General features: G+C 39.9%; 1 protein-coding gene across 7 annotated transcripts in view; it reads left to right on the plus strand.

The window, feature by feature from the left end:
- Positions 1-16089, plus strand: part of diaph2 (diaphanous-related formin 2) — a 513027-nt gene that overhangs the window by 191935 nt on the left and 305003 nt on the right. For all 7 annotated transcript variants that reach the window (XM_049585042.1, XM_049585047.1, XM_049585043.1 and 4 more), the window contains one exon: positions 2084-2198. In XM_049585042.1, coding sequence (XP_049440999.1) covers positions 2084-2198 — 115 coding nt within the window. The remainder of the gene's footprint in view (positions 1-2083; positions 2199-16089) is intronic.

Consider the following 16089-nt stretch of genomic DNA (forward strand, 5'->3'; position numbering starts at 1 on the left):
CCCGTTGAAACGAAAATCAACCATTTAGCAGCATGTTTCAAATTCCTAAAAGCTCACTAACAGCAGAAGTTTGATTATTACATATATACACATGTGAAAAATATCTGTATACATTGTAGGGCTGCAACTGAAGATTATTTTCATGATTAATCTGTTGATTATTTTCTCAGTTAATTGACTAGTTGTCTGATCTTTTAAATACTGTTTGAGTTGTTAAAAATGTCTGTCAGTGTTTCAAAAGCTCAAGATGACATCCTTAAATGTTTTGTTTTGTCCACAACCCAAAGATATTCAGTTTACTGTCATAGCAGAGTAGAGAAACAAGAGAATATTCACATTTAAAAAACTGAAATCTAAATTTTTGTTTCTTAAAAAATTACCCAAACCAATCGATTATCAAATTAGTTGGAAAGTAATTTGATCCTCCCACAGGTTCATCTATGGAAACCTTTTTACGAGTTTTACTTCCTCTAGATAGTCAAGTTTGATCGTCTTCTTGGCGCTTGGCAAATTAGTTGGAAACTAATTTGATAGGTAACATCTAATGGATTAATTATTGCAGCTCTAATACATTGTGTTTTCTACACACTTTAGATGAAAAACAGTTTACACAAAGATGAAGGTGCAGTTGGTTATAGAAATAAATAACAATTGAGAATAGCTTTGCATTTATTGATTTATTTAATTATGTAAGTCAGAGAAGAATAACTGAATAAAAGTGCATTTTCTTATTTTAACTTTGTAGTTGAGAGGCATATTTCAGGTCGCATTTTCTCTGTCATTGATAGGTAATGTTACTAATAACAAAGATGACAGTAGACTGCAGTGCAGGGTCTTTAACAATTTGGTAGACCATGAGAAAAATATCTAAAAATAAAAGGGTGCTACTGGCAACTTTTACATGAGCTGTAGCTGGATATGCTTAATGTATTATTATTATTACTATTATTATTATGAGTGTTGTAGGTGTAGGAAGAGTCTTGATGGTGAAATATGAATCACTGTGTTACTAAATGTTTTCTATATCACAGTTTGCTGTTTCGCCACTTTCTCTGAATTAAGCTATCACCGACATGACACAGACCGCTTTCTAGGACTTTGAGTGGGTTGTATGAGAGCAAATAACAATACAGAGGCACTTTGTTATCTGCACTCGACACCAACACCAGCTCACGTTCAAAATTTCATAAGCCTCCCATTAAAGCACCTTTTGTTGCTATATGGGCCTCAGCAACACCGTTACACTTATCACCGATTCTGTATGGCCTTGGGAATAATTGCCCGGCGTCAGCTGGAACTCTCTCTTGGCATTGCGTAAGTGTTGTGCACTTACACTTCTTTCTGTGTGTAATTACCGCAGGTTTTGAGGAGGTTAACGGCAGCAGTGCAGCAGGCCAACTGCTGGTCCAGGCTCTAGATAAGAGCTCTCACCGTAGCACTTAACACAATGTACAGCAGATGTAGTGCAGTGTCACACACATTATTAGCTAGTAATAACAGCAACATGTCAGATGGGTTTGTTTATGTCTGAATCTCACTGTACACTCCTACTCTTCTGTCTGCTGAGCAGTGTGGAGGGAATGAAAGATGAGGGGTGTGAAAGCTTCCCCGTGGCCTGCTATCACCTCGGTGTGTGTAGGTGCCTGGTTGCTGCTTAGAGGATTTGCCGTTTCAGGGAAGTCTAGGTAGGAGGAGTGTACAAACAGGGTTGCTGAGCTTTTGTGCTGCACACTGAAACTCACATATTTCATTCATCTCAGGAGAGGTCAACAAGAGCTCAGGTGTGAGCTACTCAGTCAGAGTCTATCCACACATCATCATTTAGACGTGGTCCGTATTCATGCAATTTGTCATCACATGAAAGATCGTCTTTAACCCAGCAGCCTCCTCTTTTGCTTTTTTTTTTTGTTTGTTGTGTTTGCTACTCAGATGCTAAGGATGTACACACAAGGACGTGTGTGTGTCCACACGCAGCCAAAACACACACAAACCCCATCTCCAGTGAGAAGAACTTTTTGAGTGGCAGGTTGGCGGAATGGCGGTCTCTGATTGTGGTGATAATGGAATCCTTGTGTCATTGCAGATAGTGCCTCAGGAAATGGCAGAGAATTGCTTCTGGATCAAAGTCAAAGAAGAGAAGTTTGAGAGTCCTGACCTATTTGCTCAGCTCTCCCTCTGCTTCTCCTCGCAGAGCAAAGGTAAGGAGGCGTCATCTCTCTTCACCCTTCCCTTAATTAATCTACACACACATGCTTCATTTAGCCTCTCAGGCAATAGACGCCAAGCCACTTTCATCTTGTGACACTTTAAGAAGCCATTTTTCCTCACTGAAATGTTAATTACCTTAAAACGAAGCTCTTTTCCCTCTGCATTTGAACACCATATACGTATGCTCTCAAGTCAAATGTCTGTGCCAATTAGGGATACCGATGCTCTCGCTGCAATGTTTTTATGTGTTTGTGTCTTTGAGAGATACAACGTGGCTGTTGTATTTGTTCTCTCTACACATTGAGTAGTTTCAGATGAGTGTTTTTGTGTGTGCACGTGGGTGTGCACAAGCTTGAACTTGCACGTATATGTGTGAACCGAGAGCAGTTATGCTTGTTTTGCTTCTTGCCTTTTCCAGTCCAGTAGGCCAATCCTCCATCGGGGAGGACGGGAGGCTTTTGTGAAGGAAGCTCTGGGAGTTTTCTTGTCCCGGCCAGTTTGTTTCTCAGATACACAACCAGGCTACCTAACTTGCTGATGAATAACACAAGCAGTACGGAGCAAGTTTGTTTTCTGTATGGAAAAGAGTGTGTGAAGGCACTTGATGTATTCCTCCCATAACAATTTGAGTGTTTTCCACTTCTTTGACAGTGTGTGTGTGTGTGTGTGTGTGTGTGTAGTACATCCCTCTAATTCTAGCAGCAGTGGGAGGGGAAAAGTCAGAGCCCTGTCAAGCGCGGAACAGTCAAATCTGAGCTCTGTCAGGGTGTGTGGACATAACTATACAGAATCCTCCAACTTTCCCCATATCCCCACCGTCTGTTTGGACACCAGTCAGCCCGCCAGCAGCTTCTTGCTCCGTCTCTCTCACAGCCTCCAGGTCTACAAACTAGACTCCACTCTTTTTCTTTTCTTTTTTTTTTTTTTTTTTGTTCTGTGAAATAAATAGCAATTTTGCCTCAGCTGCCGCAAGGTGATTTGCCGGCATAATACAGATGGAAGGAGAATGCGGGGTAGGAAAGAACAGTTGTTGCAAGGCTTAATGAAGTGACAGGGATAGGCCTGTCGTCTTTCACCAGAGGATACCTGCCAGACATCACATAATTCAACATGTGCTCCGTGACATTTCTGAAGTAATCGTCACTCAGACCTTTCTGACACCTTCACCATTCCTATTTAATTATTTTTAATTTTCTCTGTTCTTTTATTTGATTTTTACGTCTTTATTGAGGGAGATAAGTTTAATATTTAGTGGTAGTAAATCAGCAATATGTTTGCAGAGCACAGCTGCTGTGAAATACATTTTCAGAAAGGATCTTAAAGTGAAATATAACTTACCATTTGGAGTTTCACAGACACATGGCTTTAATTCAGCTTTAAATGTCCTTTTAAATTCTTTATTAAATTCACTTTCTCACCCACTGGGGTTTTAAAAAAAAAAAACGCACTATAGATAGTCCATGTTCCCGCTGGCAGGGTAGGAATTCATGATCCAGCATTTCCCCTGGGAGTTACCTTTGCTGGATCCCTATCAATTACCCCTGCAGCGACTTCACTGAATCAGCTCTTTTCCCTCTATTGTTGAAAGAGAACATGATTTGCTCATGAATGAAAAATGCTGTTTAATGTTTGATATCTACCCCCCACCCCCACCCCCACCCCTCCCTTCGTCAGTGAAGTTGAAAGTCAATGAGAGGAGCTTTGATGTAGATGGTATTGCAAAAAAGGTGCTAGATGGGATCTTCCTAAAATGAGATAGTAGTTCATTTGTTTTTCCTCTTTCCTCTGTTTCATGATTCATGCAATATAGTCTTTCAAACGCATGCCGTCTGAGGATATGTAACAATAAGCGTGCTTGAACATTAAACATTTTGTCGAAAAAGATCCCTGCCTTTTTTATGCTTTGAATCTGACCTATCTGGGTAGCGAGTCTTCCTTTATCTCGAATCAAGTTGGTTCACTGGTGTTGGTAGTAGTTTAAAGCAGTGTCAGAGGATCAGGTGGAGAGACGAAGGCTCGCAAGATTAATTCCTGAGGTCTTGTGCTTTTATTGTAACCTCTCATTGTAACCATGGACCATAAATCCTTTCTGCTGATTTGACAAACAGGTCACTGGTGAAAACTGACTTCATTTGTCTGCGATATTGCTACCGTTTCTTTAGTAACGCACACACACATACACACTTGTTGTTTTTTTCTATACCTCTTTGTGGCACTTCCATCTTTGCCACATCTTAGACATGGATATTTATAAGTAAAGCACACTTCGGGGGACTAGTGTATCGTGAAAGATGAGGCAAGCAGGTGTAAATGCCTTCCCCGCAGAGCTGCCCTCAGAAAATGGTGCAAAAAGGCTTCTGTTAACTCCGCGTTCCTTGGGATTCTTGCTTGTTACTTGCATTGTTGAAGAACAACACTTTGGCAGTAAAAGAAAAAAAAAAAGAATCACTTTAACAGCCCCCAATTTTCAGATGCTTATTGCGCTCAGAGGCCTCTAAAACAACTGAGAATGCAAGACTGTCATCTCCCCTGCTGCTTTTATGAGTCTCACTGTTTAATGAGTTTTTCCAAGAAAAGGAGATGATAATCAAGAGGGATTTCAAGCTCAGCTTCAATCTTGTAAAAGTGTCTTTTTTATTTTATTTTTTCTTTGTCATTTGTTATGTGACAGTTCTTTGGCCTGATTGAAAATTCAACACATATGTCAGTTATTGGGCCTGAAGACCATCGGCATGTCACTAATGAAGTTGTACTGGCAACATCAACTTTTATCTCACTTCAGGACTTCGCAGAGGCGACCATGTTTTATAAAAGTAAGGGTTAGGGTCACCAATTTGACCGAGCTATTAGTGTGGTCATGATACTGGAATTTCTAACATAGATACAATACCCTGACATTTGGTATCGTTTTCGATACCACTGAGAAATATTGACATTGAAGACATAAATGTAACAGCGCTATAAAAAGATGAAAAGAGTGAGGCTTTAGCATGATAACTAGTGATGTCATGAGAACCAATACTCGTGATACCTTTTGAACCCCCGGCGATACTCATTTTTTTGAAAAACCGGAAGAACCGATACCAGCGTAAGAATAGGTGTTATGACTCTTCCAGAACTCATGGGGGCAGTATACGCCATATAGCGTTACAGTCCATGCCTACATTCAGAGCGAGGGAGTGACGAGGAGAGAGCGGCTGCCTGCTAAAGCCCACATTCAGAACCAGTCACGGCCAGAAAATAGATCTGCTAGCGATATATGCAGTTTTAAACTCCACTTTGTCTGTTTATTAATTGCTTTTAACTCGTTCCGAAATGTTTCTGAACCGTCCATGCTCCTATGGTCTCCTATGAGCCCAGCCTTCGAGATGTCCTACACTCCGTTAATTGTCATTCAGTTCATCAAAAAATATCCCAATTAAAATCAGTAGCATAATAAGCAGATGTGTTCCATGTTATTTCGTTTAATTCTAACAACACAGAGAACAGCTTGAACAAGCTGTGTGTGAGCTAACAATCAGGGATTTCGCTCTCAGCAGTACGTGACTGCGCATGCGCGTCTACTTCTGAAACAAAGCGGTTGGGGTGCGTTTGATTTATTGTACTGGGACATTTGATTTTTCCACAATGGGACCACGGACGTCAAAAAACGCTGTTTGCACCGGGACAGGACAGACAATAACTGAAACCAACGAAATTCCACACATTCTTGTGGTTGGCTCACACACTGTCAGCGTGATTTAAATAGTAAATATTTAAATAGTTTATTGAGTTTATTGCAGATGTTGATCAATGTTTTTTACAACGAAAAATAGGTAAAGAGGAAAAGTATTTCTTGTTCAAGTATCTTAGGATTTTTTTTTTTTTTTTTTTTTTTGGGCGGTGGTATCGACTTTGGTATCGAAAATCGTGTAATTTTACTGGTATCTGCACCGACTACTGAATTTATGGTATCGTCACATCCCTAATGATAACGACGACTTTTCTTTCGGTTAATGGCAGAGAACAAAAGAGTGACTGCTGGCAACATTAACAGTAATTTTAAAAAAATTACATTAATGAAAACAAAATTCTTGCGGTAGTGTACACGTTCAAACGCCCATCCAAGTGCATGTGAAAAACAAAACAAAACAGTGCCACAAAAGCCATAACAGGAATGACATGAGCTATGGAGGCACTGCAATGATGTGTGTGTACACTCACTGTTGGACAGAAGAGAGCGTGACAACGTGGTATTGATACTGCAGAAAATGTGTATTGAAACCATTTCAGATATTCAGAATCAATATGTTTTGCTACTTCGCCATACTACATACCATCCAAATCACAAATCGAGGATTTTGGAGATGTCCATTATAACCAACTCTGCCTGTTGCCTTGAACACATGTCAAAGTAGCTTTGCAAAATACAATGGTTTATTTACAAGAGGCAGTTGAGCTAATTATCTCACCTTTGCTTTCACATATATAAATATATAAAGTAATTATGTTGCTTGTTTACCAATGAAGGAGCAGTGATTCATCTGTCCAGTTTCAGCCAATGAAGCTCTGTTGCAGTAAAATTGACAATGAGGCCTTTTTGTTACTTTAGAGAACAACTCAGTGATAAATCTTGTTTTTAAGCTGCTAACTTGGTTCTATAGGTTCTACACAGCGAGCATTAATCCTGTTTAAAATTTTAAATATTGTCAATGTTACATCCTGCTTCCTGTTCTCGCGTGGGAAAATGTCACAGCCTTCTCCTTCAAGCTGAAAATGTATTTCACTTAAAGTAACACGCCAGTCACTGATGTCAAGGCAGGTGTTTCACCTTTGGCACCAGTGAGTGCTTTGTGATCAGAAAACTGTTCCCACCCACGCGCAGAGCTGAGCAATCTTTTATCAGAGACACATATCTCTATTTGCTCTCACTCACCACCCTGCTTTTTTCATATCTTTTGAACCTGTATACGAGACATTAAATAGACCCTGTAGATCAACCTGGCCACATCACAGTTATTATTTCATTTTCCTTTAAAGCAGTTTTTTCCCCTTTTGCTTCTTTCTCTTGCCTTTTTCCCCCGTTTCTGCCTTCTCTTGCCTGTATTGGCTTTTCTCTCTTTCTTCACCCTCTTCTCCATTGACTTGGCTCTCTTTTTTTTTTTCCTTTTACCCTCATCTCCCCTCAGTTCGCTTTATCAATCAGTGGGTTGTGCCTTTTGTATGGCTCTTGGGATCAAATCAGATTCACTTCGGGATTGAATGTGTGTAGCCATGGCCTGCTGCATTTGAAAGGCAATTCATTCAGCTGGAACTTTGCAGTTCAATTTGAAACAAGATTGATGTTGGCAAACTTCACACCCCCTTTCTTCCAAAATGTTTCCTCCATTGCACGCACCAATTGCTGACGGACAAAGGGCATATGCCACTTTGTAATGGTGATGTCTGGCCTTTCAGCAGAAACAACACAATAAAAGAAGTGAGGCTCCTAAACAACAACTGAAATCCCTGAGTGTACAGTATATTTCAGTGTACAATATAGCAATAGTTTGCCCATATTAAACCTCTACTGTTGATTATATTACAGTAAGGTGAATACGTATATATTTAGGGGTTGCCGTCATGTTGTAAACATAAACATATCCTGAAATCTTTCAGGCTTTGTCAAGGAGGTTGTTGGTGTTGTGTAGCCCAGTACATGAACACACTTTTAAAACTTGAGAGTCAGTGACACTTCTGCAGAAAGAGACAGAGGCCTTAATGAAGATGTATGTCTGTACATCCTCAAGGAGGAATCGGAGGTTGTAGTCCTCCCACTGAGCAGGGTCATTGGGACTTTTTTCCCAGCATGCCCCTGTGTTAATGATGGCAAGGCAGCTAATGAACATACTAAGCCAAGTGCTTGTGGTGAATAAGGCCGGAGGGGACGGGGGAAAGTGTTACCAAACTAAACAGCACCTTTGGAAATAAATCTAAAAGTTGGTGTCGAGAAAAAAGAGAACTATCTTTATATTTGTGCACTGTGCTGAACTCTGTATGTACATTGTAAGTTATCTTTACTTATCTGTGTTTATTTTAAGAGCAAAATTACATTTTTTTGTATGTGTTGTTAATTAAAACTCTACCTTTTTTATTTATATATTTGATTGCAGTGTTACAAAGCTCTGCTTACACATTTTTTATTCTCATATCTCTACTTATTGTGCATACTTTTTTCTTTCTTTTTTTTTTTCAACTCACACTCTCTTTGGCAATGTATGTTTTCCATGCTAGTAAAGTTTCTTTGAAATTTAAATTGAGAATTGAATGAGAAGCATCAAGTAATGGTGGAATAGTGAATATCAAGTAGGAATGCAAGATACAGGAAAAAAATGCAGTTATTTTGACAGATAATGTAATTGGAATATAAGTTGCAGTTTTAGTGGGAATGGTAATTTCTGCATTACATTTTCACTGGGGGGAAAAATGCTGGGTTCTGTGCCAAACAAGCATGTGCCCTTATGTCTGGAATATTACTTGCAGGCTGAGGCGTCTCCGAGGCACCACAATTTAAAATGGCATGTTGTGACACATTTTTACCTTTATCAAAAAAGTGCGGCTCCTGCCATTTTGATAATATTTCGTTTAATTGTGAAGCCCTCATACCAGGGGAGGTCTCCGCCTGGAGAATTTCAATCAGATTTTTGCACATCATGTTTAGAGATTAATCAAAATTAATTACAGCATGTGCACGTTATAACTTTTTCTTAATCTTTCACCATGGTTTGTTATCTTTTAACACCTTTTATTGTATTTTGTCACCACACCATCATGTTTTAGTAAAAAAAATCCCCTCAAAGTTGTGTTGTGCCTGTAAAGGTCAGCCCTGCAAAGGTAACTTGGTTAAAACCTTAGCACACGTAATGGCTGCAGTCTTCCACCCCCCTCATCACATGGGATTTGATCAAATCCCTCCAGAGTTCTCCTCACTCTGACACCCATTTTCCTTTACCTCTGTCCCGACAACTCTAGCACACACACATCCTCTCCCCACTGAGCCAATGTGGTGCGCACGCCAGTAGATTCTCAATCCTGGCTACAAAGCCCCAGCAGCAGGGCGGTAATGACCCTGCCACAACGGCAGTAATGATGGAATCAGTGGGGGGTTTAGCTGGCTCTCTGACTCTCCCTAATAAGTCCCCTAATAACTCTGTTAACATCAGGGCTGACCCGGCCACCAGATCAAACACACTCACGCATGGTCGACCACCTCACATGACACCCGGCGACCTCTCAGTCAGGCAAGAAAACTGTTGCTGACCAGCACACTGTGTGCGCTTAGGGCCCTACAGTGTGTGTTCAATACAAGTCTGTGATACAAGTTTTGGCTCACAGAACACAGTAGCAACAATAAGTGCCACTCAGAATATTTTAATCCTGTTAAGCTGTATTCATTCTCTAACAATATGTCTTGTTGATGGAAACCTTTGAAAAGCTTGTTACTCTTGAAAAAAAAAAAATAGAAACTATCCCAAGACTACTGTTGGAGCTCTGCCTTCTCAGTGTAATAAAGGCTTTTGTCTAATGAGTTTAAGCTCAACTCAAGACACCGCAGCCCACTGTGGAATAGTCTGCCTTGTATTAATAGCTTGTGAACAACGATAAGCTTTTGATATGTTCTATGTGTTGGGAAGTGAGGCTCGATGCTTTGCCACGTTTCCCCGGAGAACAACGCTGTTTATTACTGATTCTATTAATTGAGAGGAGAGAGAGCATCCGCCAAGGCGGCTTCCTCTGCATCTTTATCCCGGGCTTTTCTTCTCCTGACATCGTTCCCTTTCTCCTCTCTTATCTCCTTTTTCCTCTGCTTGCTTCTGAAATCATCTCTTTGGACACGACGGTGTCCATCTGGAGTCAGGGCCAGCCTCGTAAAAAAAACAAAAAACAAAACACACGCCCACACCCACACTCTCTGTCTCAGGCTCATTGTTTAACAGCTGCAGTCTCCCACAAACACGATCACAATTGGCAGTCATTTTGTAAACTGTCATCAGCGTCTGGGAGTGGAGAGATGCTTCCTTGGTGAATTGTTTTGATGACCCGAGACCTTTCCTCACACCAGTAAATCATGCATTCTGGATTAAATGTCCATTATTACTTGAAGCAAACCAAAGAGGATATTATCCCATTTTGGAAAAGAAGCCCTCAAATGGCACTATTTTCCTCATTTTAGAAGATAGGCCATTAATTGCTGGCACAGGCAGGAGACATTTGTCTCAATAAAACACAAAACACCCTGATGTTCATTTCTCTCTGTTCGGGGCAGCCAGCCTGCTGTGAATATCTCAGGGTCAGCCCTTTTCCTTGCTCATCCCTGCACATTTTTAATATATCACATATGAATGGAAATTAGGCCCTTAAATATTAATGACAAGTAATTGGTTTATTGTAGGAGACTATATTATGTGCGTGTGCATCTGTGTCTGTGAGAGGGAGGGAGGAGGGGAGCGCGAGAGAGATTTCCTCTCATTCCTACTTCATATTGCCTTGCTGTGATGTCCCACTGATTTTAATCTTCTCTTCTCAGATGAGAGCCATTCTGGCTATCACAGTGCACTTTAACTTTAGCCCTCTGAATATTAGCTTTCTTTGATACCTGCCGCTTACAGCCTCCCAAGTCTACACCCTGCTAACTTTTATGTGCCTTCAGGTACACTGTAATGTTCATCAAAATCTGTCTCTTCAAAAATAAATATCCCCCGTGCATCTAAATATTTTATTTCTTTCTCTCCTCGCTGGATAACCTCGGCTAACACATTTGGGATATGTCAATCTTTCTGTGTTGTCTTTTTAATCTAATTCTCCACTGGCCCTCAAAGTGTATATTTGTTTCTCACTTTGTCTCGCAACGTACCAACAATATGTTCGAGGAATCCCATTTCTTTAACCTTTTTGTATTTTAGTTTGTTGCTGTTGCACAAGCGTTTGCTGCATCTTCATCTGTCTGGAACTTTTCTGTCAGCAATACTTAGACAACCCATATACCTCGGTCCACGTGTGCTCACACACTGAATACCGATAAGTCTGGAGCAAGGACACTGAGACAGAAGAGTTTGGGAAGTGACTCAAACAAAACACACTGAGTACCCAAAAGAAGTTCAGTGTTTCTGGACTTCTTCCTGAATTTATTAGTGAAACACTTAATTCGTTTTGATAGGTAAATGTTAAACTTCTGTTTACTTCAGGGTCTTGTGTATTTTGTTTGTGCTTTCACATCAAGACTTTGACCATTTTCCTTCAACATTTCCATGACATGGCATTTACCAGGATAATCATATTTATTAAATCATGCATAATAACAACTATCCTCCCCCCACCACACCAGAAAATATTAACCTGTAACTAAGGCGGGTATCGTTTAATTTTTTTTTTTCTGTACCCTTAAAGTGATGCAGATAAAAATAGAGCATTTATTTTATACCTTTTTTATTCTACCTTATTTAATACCTGTTGAGGCACAGGAGTATAAGGGTGTGAGTAAAAAATAGATACAGCATAGTATCACATTATTTTGTGTGGCAATATTCTATCGACAACAAGTATAGATTATTTTCATTATGTAAATTATTAATTAATTGTGATTGTAAATTATTTTTTATTACAAATACAAAATAAACTTTTGGCTATAATAATAATAATAATAATAATAATAGTAAAAAGAGATAAATTAATAAAATCCAAGAATAATAAAATCCATTGCTTTATTAGTCCACTACATACATTTTGCGGAAATAAAAATGATTAAAGTGAAAAACTTTATTTATAAAGCTTCATCTTAATAGATAAATAAATGTTGGCAATTTTTTTCCTTTTTGGACATTTTTTTTCAGTTTAAAAAAGGTAATAAATCTCAAAATATTGCAAAATATGTCATCGATATACTCAGCATACCACACAATGTTTAGGATCGCAATAGTATTGTATCGTGATGACATCATATCGTGGGGTCCTTAGTGATTCCCGCACTTACAGGCGTGTATACATAGCCATACTACTGAATGATTTGGCAGCATCTCGGCACGCTGAACTGCCAACTTCATCAAATACAGTGTGCATCGACTTCCCCACACCACAGTCTGTATGGGTTGTAGCTGCCGCAGTAGTGGGCCTATCACACATGGCATTAAATCCAAAGACGCTAGTGATGATTGTCTGCGAGCAAACCGCACAGATAGTCTTTTTTTCCAGAACTGTGTACAAAAAGTATTATTTTCTATACTACTTCGTAATGGGTTATTTTGGTCGATCCTTCATGGTATGGAGTCTTATACGTATTTAAGTGGTATTTGATTTTAAAACAATAGGCTGTGTTCAGTTTGTGCTCGCTTTACGAGCTGTGTTTATTTGTGTGTGTGTCTCTCCCTGTAGCGAGTATTTAGTGTACGATGCGTGCCTGCCTAATTGAGTGATATGATGCTTATTAACAATGGGACTTGCGTTTAAAAAGAGGACAATGTCAGCGCTGTCACTGGAGCTTTTCACATGGAAAAGCCCCAGTGGAGCTTCATTAACTCACCCCCATGATCCCAGACAGCAGAGTATGGAGTGCATATCTAATCCAGCTCAGAAGTATGAGTACAAGAGCAGTGGGTTTTATAGGGAATACTTGATGTGTGATGGTTCACTGTTCACTGTGTGGATGTGCTGCTGCACAGAATTGGCCATTTTTTGAGCAATAAATACGAGGAATGGAAAGTCTGTGAAAGTTTGTGGTGGCATGTTGCTTTTATTAGTCTTTTTTCAAAGAGTAACTTTTCATAGGGGATGTTTCAGATGGACAGATTTGTTAATAATTATCACAAGAAAATGCAGATATCTTTGATATTGCTTTGATTTCTTTGTACATTTGTTCCAGTGACACTCAGCATTCAACTTGTACAGCTTTGTTTTCACTCTTCTTGCCAGGTATTAATTTCAGGGGCGGCTAGCTTTTCTTCTACTTAAGCAATGGTTGGTATTTTTTTTCTCTGATGGGACTGTAGACAGTTTGTTTTTCAAGCTGTTACAACTCAACCACCCGCTGCATTTCATAATCTCCCCTTAAATGAGATCGAACACAAACTCTGTCGGCCACGCAGTTAACAGAATTCATCAGTTGTAATTGCAAATGTTTTACAAGTATCTCAATTTTACACTTGTTCTGTAACTCCGACCTCTCCAAATGTGCTTCCTTTGGATCCGGCTCCATGTTGACTCATGATTTCCATACAGATAAAAGAAAACGTGCACAGAAGCCACATCTCTCTTCTGGCTAACACAACGCCTGACAGTGCCCAGTAGCCCGCTGAGTTTGTTACATGGCATTAAGTTTAATTTGTCTTTGGTGGAATTGGTTTGCGACTACAAGTGGGCCAGGGGGTGATACTCCGCAGCCAGTCTGGCTGGGAAAGGGACAGGGAGGAGACAGAGGAACACTGGGGGGGGGGGGAGCAATGGTGATGCCACATGCAGGATGGGTAAACAATCAGAGTCCTGCGTGTTCAAGATGGTGCCTCCTTGAATATAAACAATCATGACTTCTCATGCCACAGCAAGGTAAATTACTGCACAGACAGAAAAGGCTGAGATGAGGGAAAGGGAGAGTAAGGTAGACAGAGCAACCTGATTACAGACTCTGATCCAAAGTCACCTGAGAAAAAGAAAAAACAAAAGCCAAAATAAGGGCAAAACAAAAAACATAGCGACAACAAGGAAGTTGTTTACGTTTGGCCCACTCATATTTAAAACGTAATTACTTTCACAATTGTGTAAATCTCGCTTTTATTGCTGTTGTTGCACAATATGCTAGGAGATAAAACATTTTGGTCAAAAGCTAATTAAACATACTACAAAGCTTCGATGATTTGGAGGCAGCTAATATAGCAATGTGCCAGTGTGGCTTCCTCTTCAGTATGATTTGGTTGTTCACAATATTTTTGAAGTAATGTCATCTCTGCACCGACAGTCTGAGTACCATTTGGCTGTCTGGGTGTCTTTGTTGACTAATATTACGATATTTATATCTGCAAAACAATCAGAACTGAAGGCTGTTTTTGTTTTGTTATCAGTCTTTTAATTGTAAGTACAGCAGTTCACAGATTGTGGGAAATAAATATATTAAGACACAATATTTTAAACAAAATCACTGTCCATCCAGACACTAAAATCAGACTAATAGAAAACACAGTAAGAAAAGGAGGATGCACAAGGGAATTAATGTTGAGTTAAGATGTGTCACTTCCGAATATCTAGAGAAGATAAAGCGTCTCTTTGCCCCTCCAGAAGACTGAGCACCACCTCAGCATGGAAGTCACATGAGCTGTCCATTGCTCCCCTCTCAGTTTCCCTTCAGGATACACATATCCGTACAGCCAGCCTTTACTTTTACTTATTTCTCCGTTCTTGTGCTTACTTCCTCATCCTCCCACCCTATCCTCCTGTATACTCTTCATTGTCTTTCCCTCTCTGTCATCTTCCTTGAACTTAAAGTCAGTATCTTGCCCTCTTTTTTTCTCTTTTGTCTTGCTACAGTATCCACAGCATACATATTTTACATCTGTCTGTATGAATGTTTGTCTTCTTTTTCTGTTTACTATCTTGGCATCTTTTTTTTTTTTTTTTTTTTTTTGAAAAGTAAAGAAATTATAGTTCTTCACTATAGCTCCACCGTCCTGAATTCTTTCTGTCTTTCTTAAACAAGGAAGGAAGGCAAAAAAATAACTTTTCAAAGCCTCCAATAATGAATTCGTTCATCTAACAAGCATGTATGGTTATTTTTGAACGGCTTTATTTTTATTTTGCCATATGTGATATTTCCTTTTGTCTGTCGTCTTGAAGCCTCCTCTGAAGATGAATGGCAAAATGATCATTTAAAATTTGATGTGTTAAATCGAGGGAACAAGGCACACAGACACCGTTTTGTGCAGGAGAAATTATAGATAAATCACATGGCTGTGTGTTATTTATTGTTGCAGCGCAGGAGCCTTGAGGGGGAAGACTTTCTCTGAATTGCAGCATTTGCAGATTGTTTCCCTCTTTGTCCTCTCCTTTTGACCATGTTTTATTAAACACACAGTATACTGTTGAAACACTGCAGAAAAGAAATCCAAAGCTGTGCTGTGATAAATGTGCAGAGGATGGAACAGGTCCGCTCTAAGTGTGAGCCATTATTTTAATGTTGTTTTTGGCTTGTTGTTTGCCTTTGGTCCGATCTTTTACCATATAAACAAACAGAAAATTCACAAACTCCGAGGGTGCCTGGGCCTGCTGTGAGGCCACACTTAGCCATGTTAAGCTTTAGGTCTTTCGGTGGTGTTGCACTGTTATTGCACTTTTGCTCCACCCACACAAGCAAGCAAATGGGAACTACATCAGTAACACTTCAGGGTAGAGACAGGGTCATGGGAATTTTGCATTTGCTCTTACTGTATACATAAGCACACCGAAGCCAGCTGTAATGCTACACTGAATCAAGCACATTTCCCTGAAACATTTACTCAGCTGACATTAAAATAATCCGCAGTAGGCAGGCAGACCGCTGAACACCGTATTCCGGCAGGTGTTTCATCATCACCACATTCTGTCCGGACCTTTGACCCCAGTTGCTCATCGCTAGATGAGGGCTGACGGATGTCATGTCCGTGGATAAATGTTTCGCCGCATAGAAAGTACAGGTCTAGCCATGGTTGGAGACTGTTAAGTAGGGAAGGCGGTGGTTTTAAAGACGAGACAGATTACTTTGACTGTGTGGATTTGCATTAAGGTGTTTCTGCTCTCTTGGCCTTTCTTTTCACCTTTCCAACTCCCCTCCATTCCATCTCTGGCTGAGGTAAAGCAGCTTATTAACCTTCCTGAGGCCACAGGCATCCCCAGGATGGAAAGACA

The sequence above is a fragment of the Epinephelus fuscoguttatus genome, linkage group LG9 (assembly GCF_011397635.1).
Source record: "Epinephelus fuscoguttatus linkage group LG9, E.fuscoguttatus.final_Chr_v1".
NCBI classification, from domain to species: Eukaryota; Metazoa; Chordata; class Actinopteri; order Perciformes; family Serranidae; genus Epinephelus; species Epinephelus fuscoguttatus.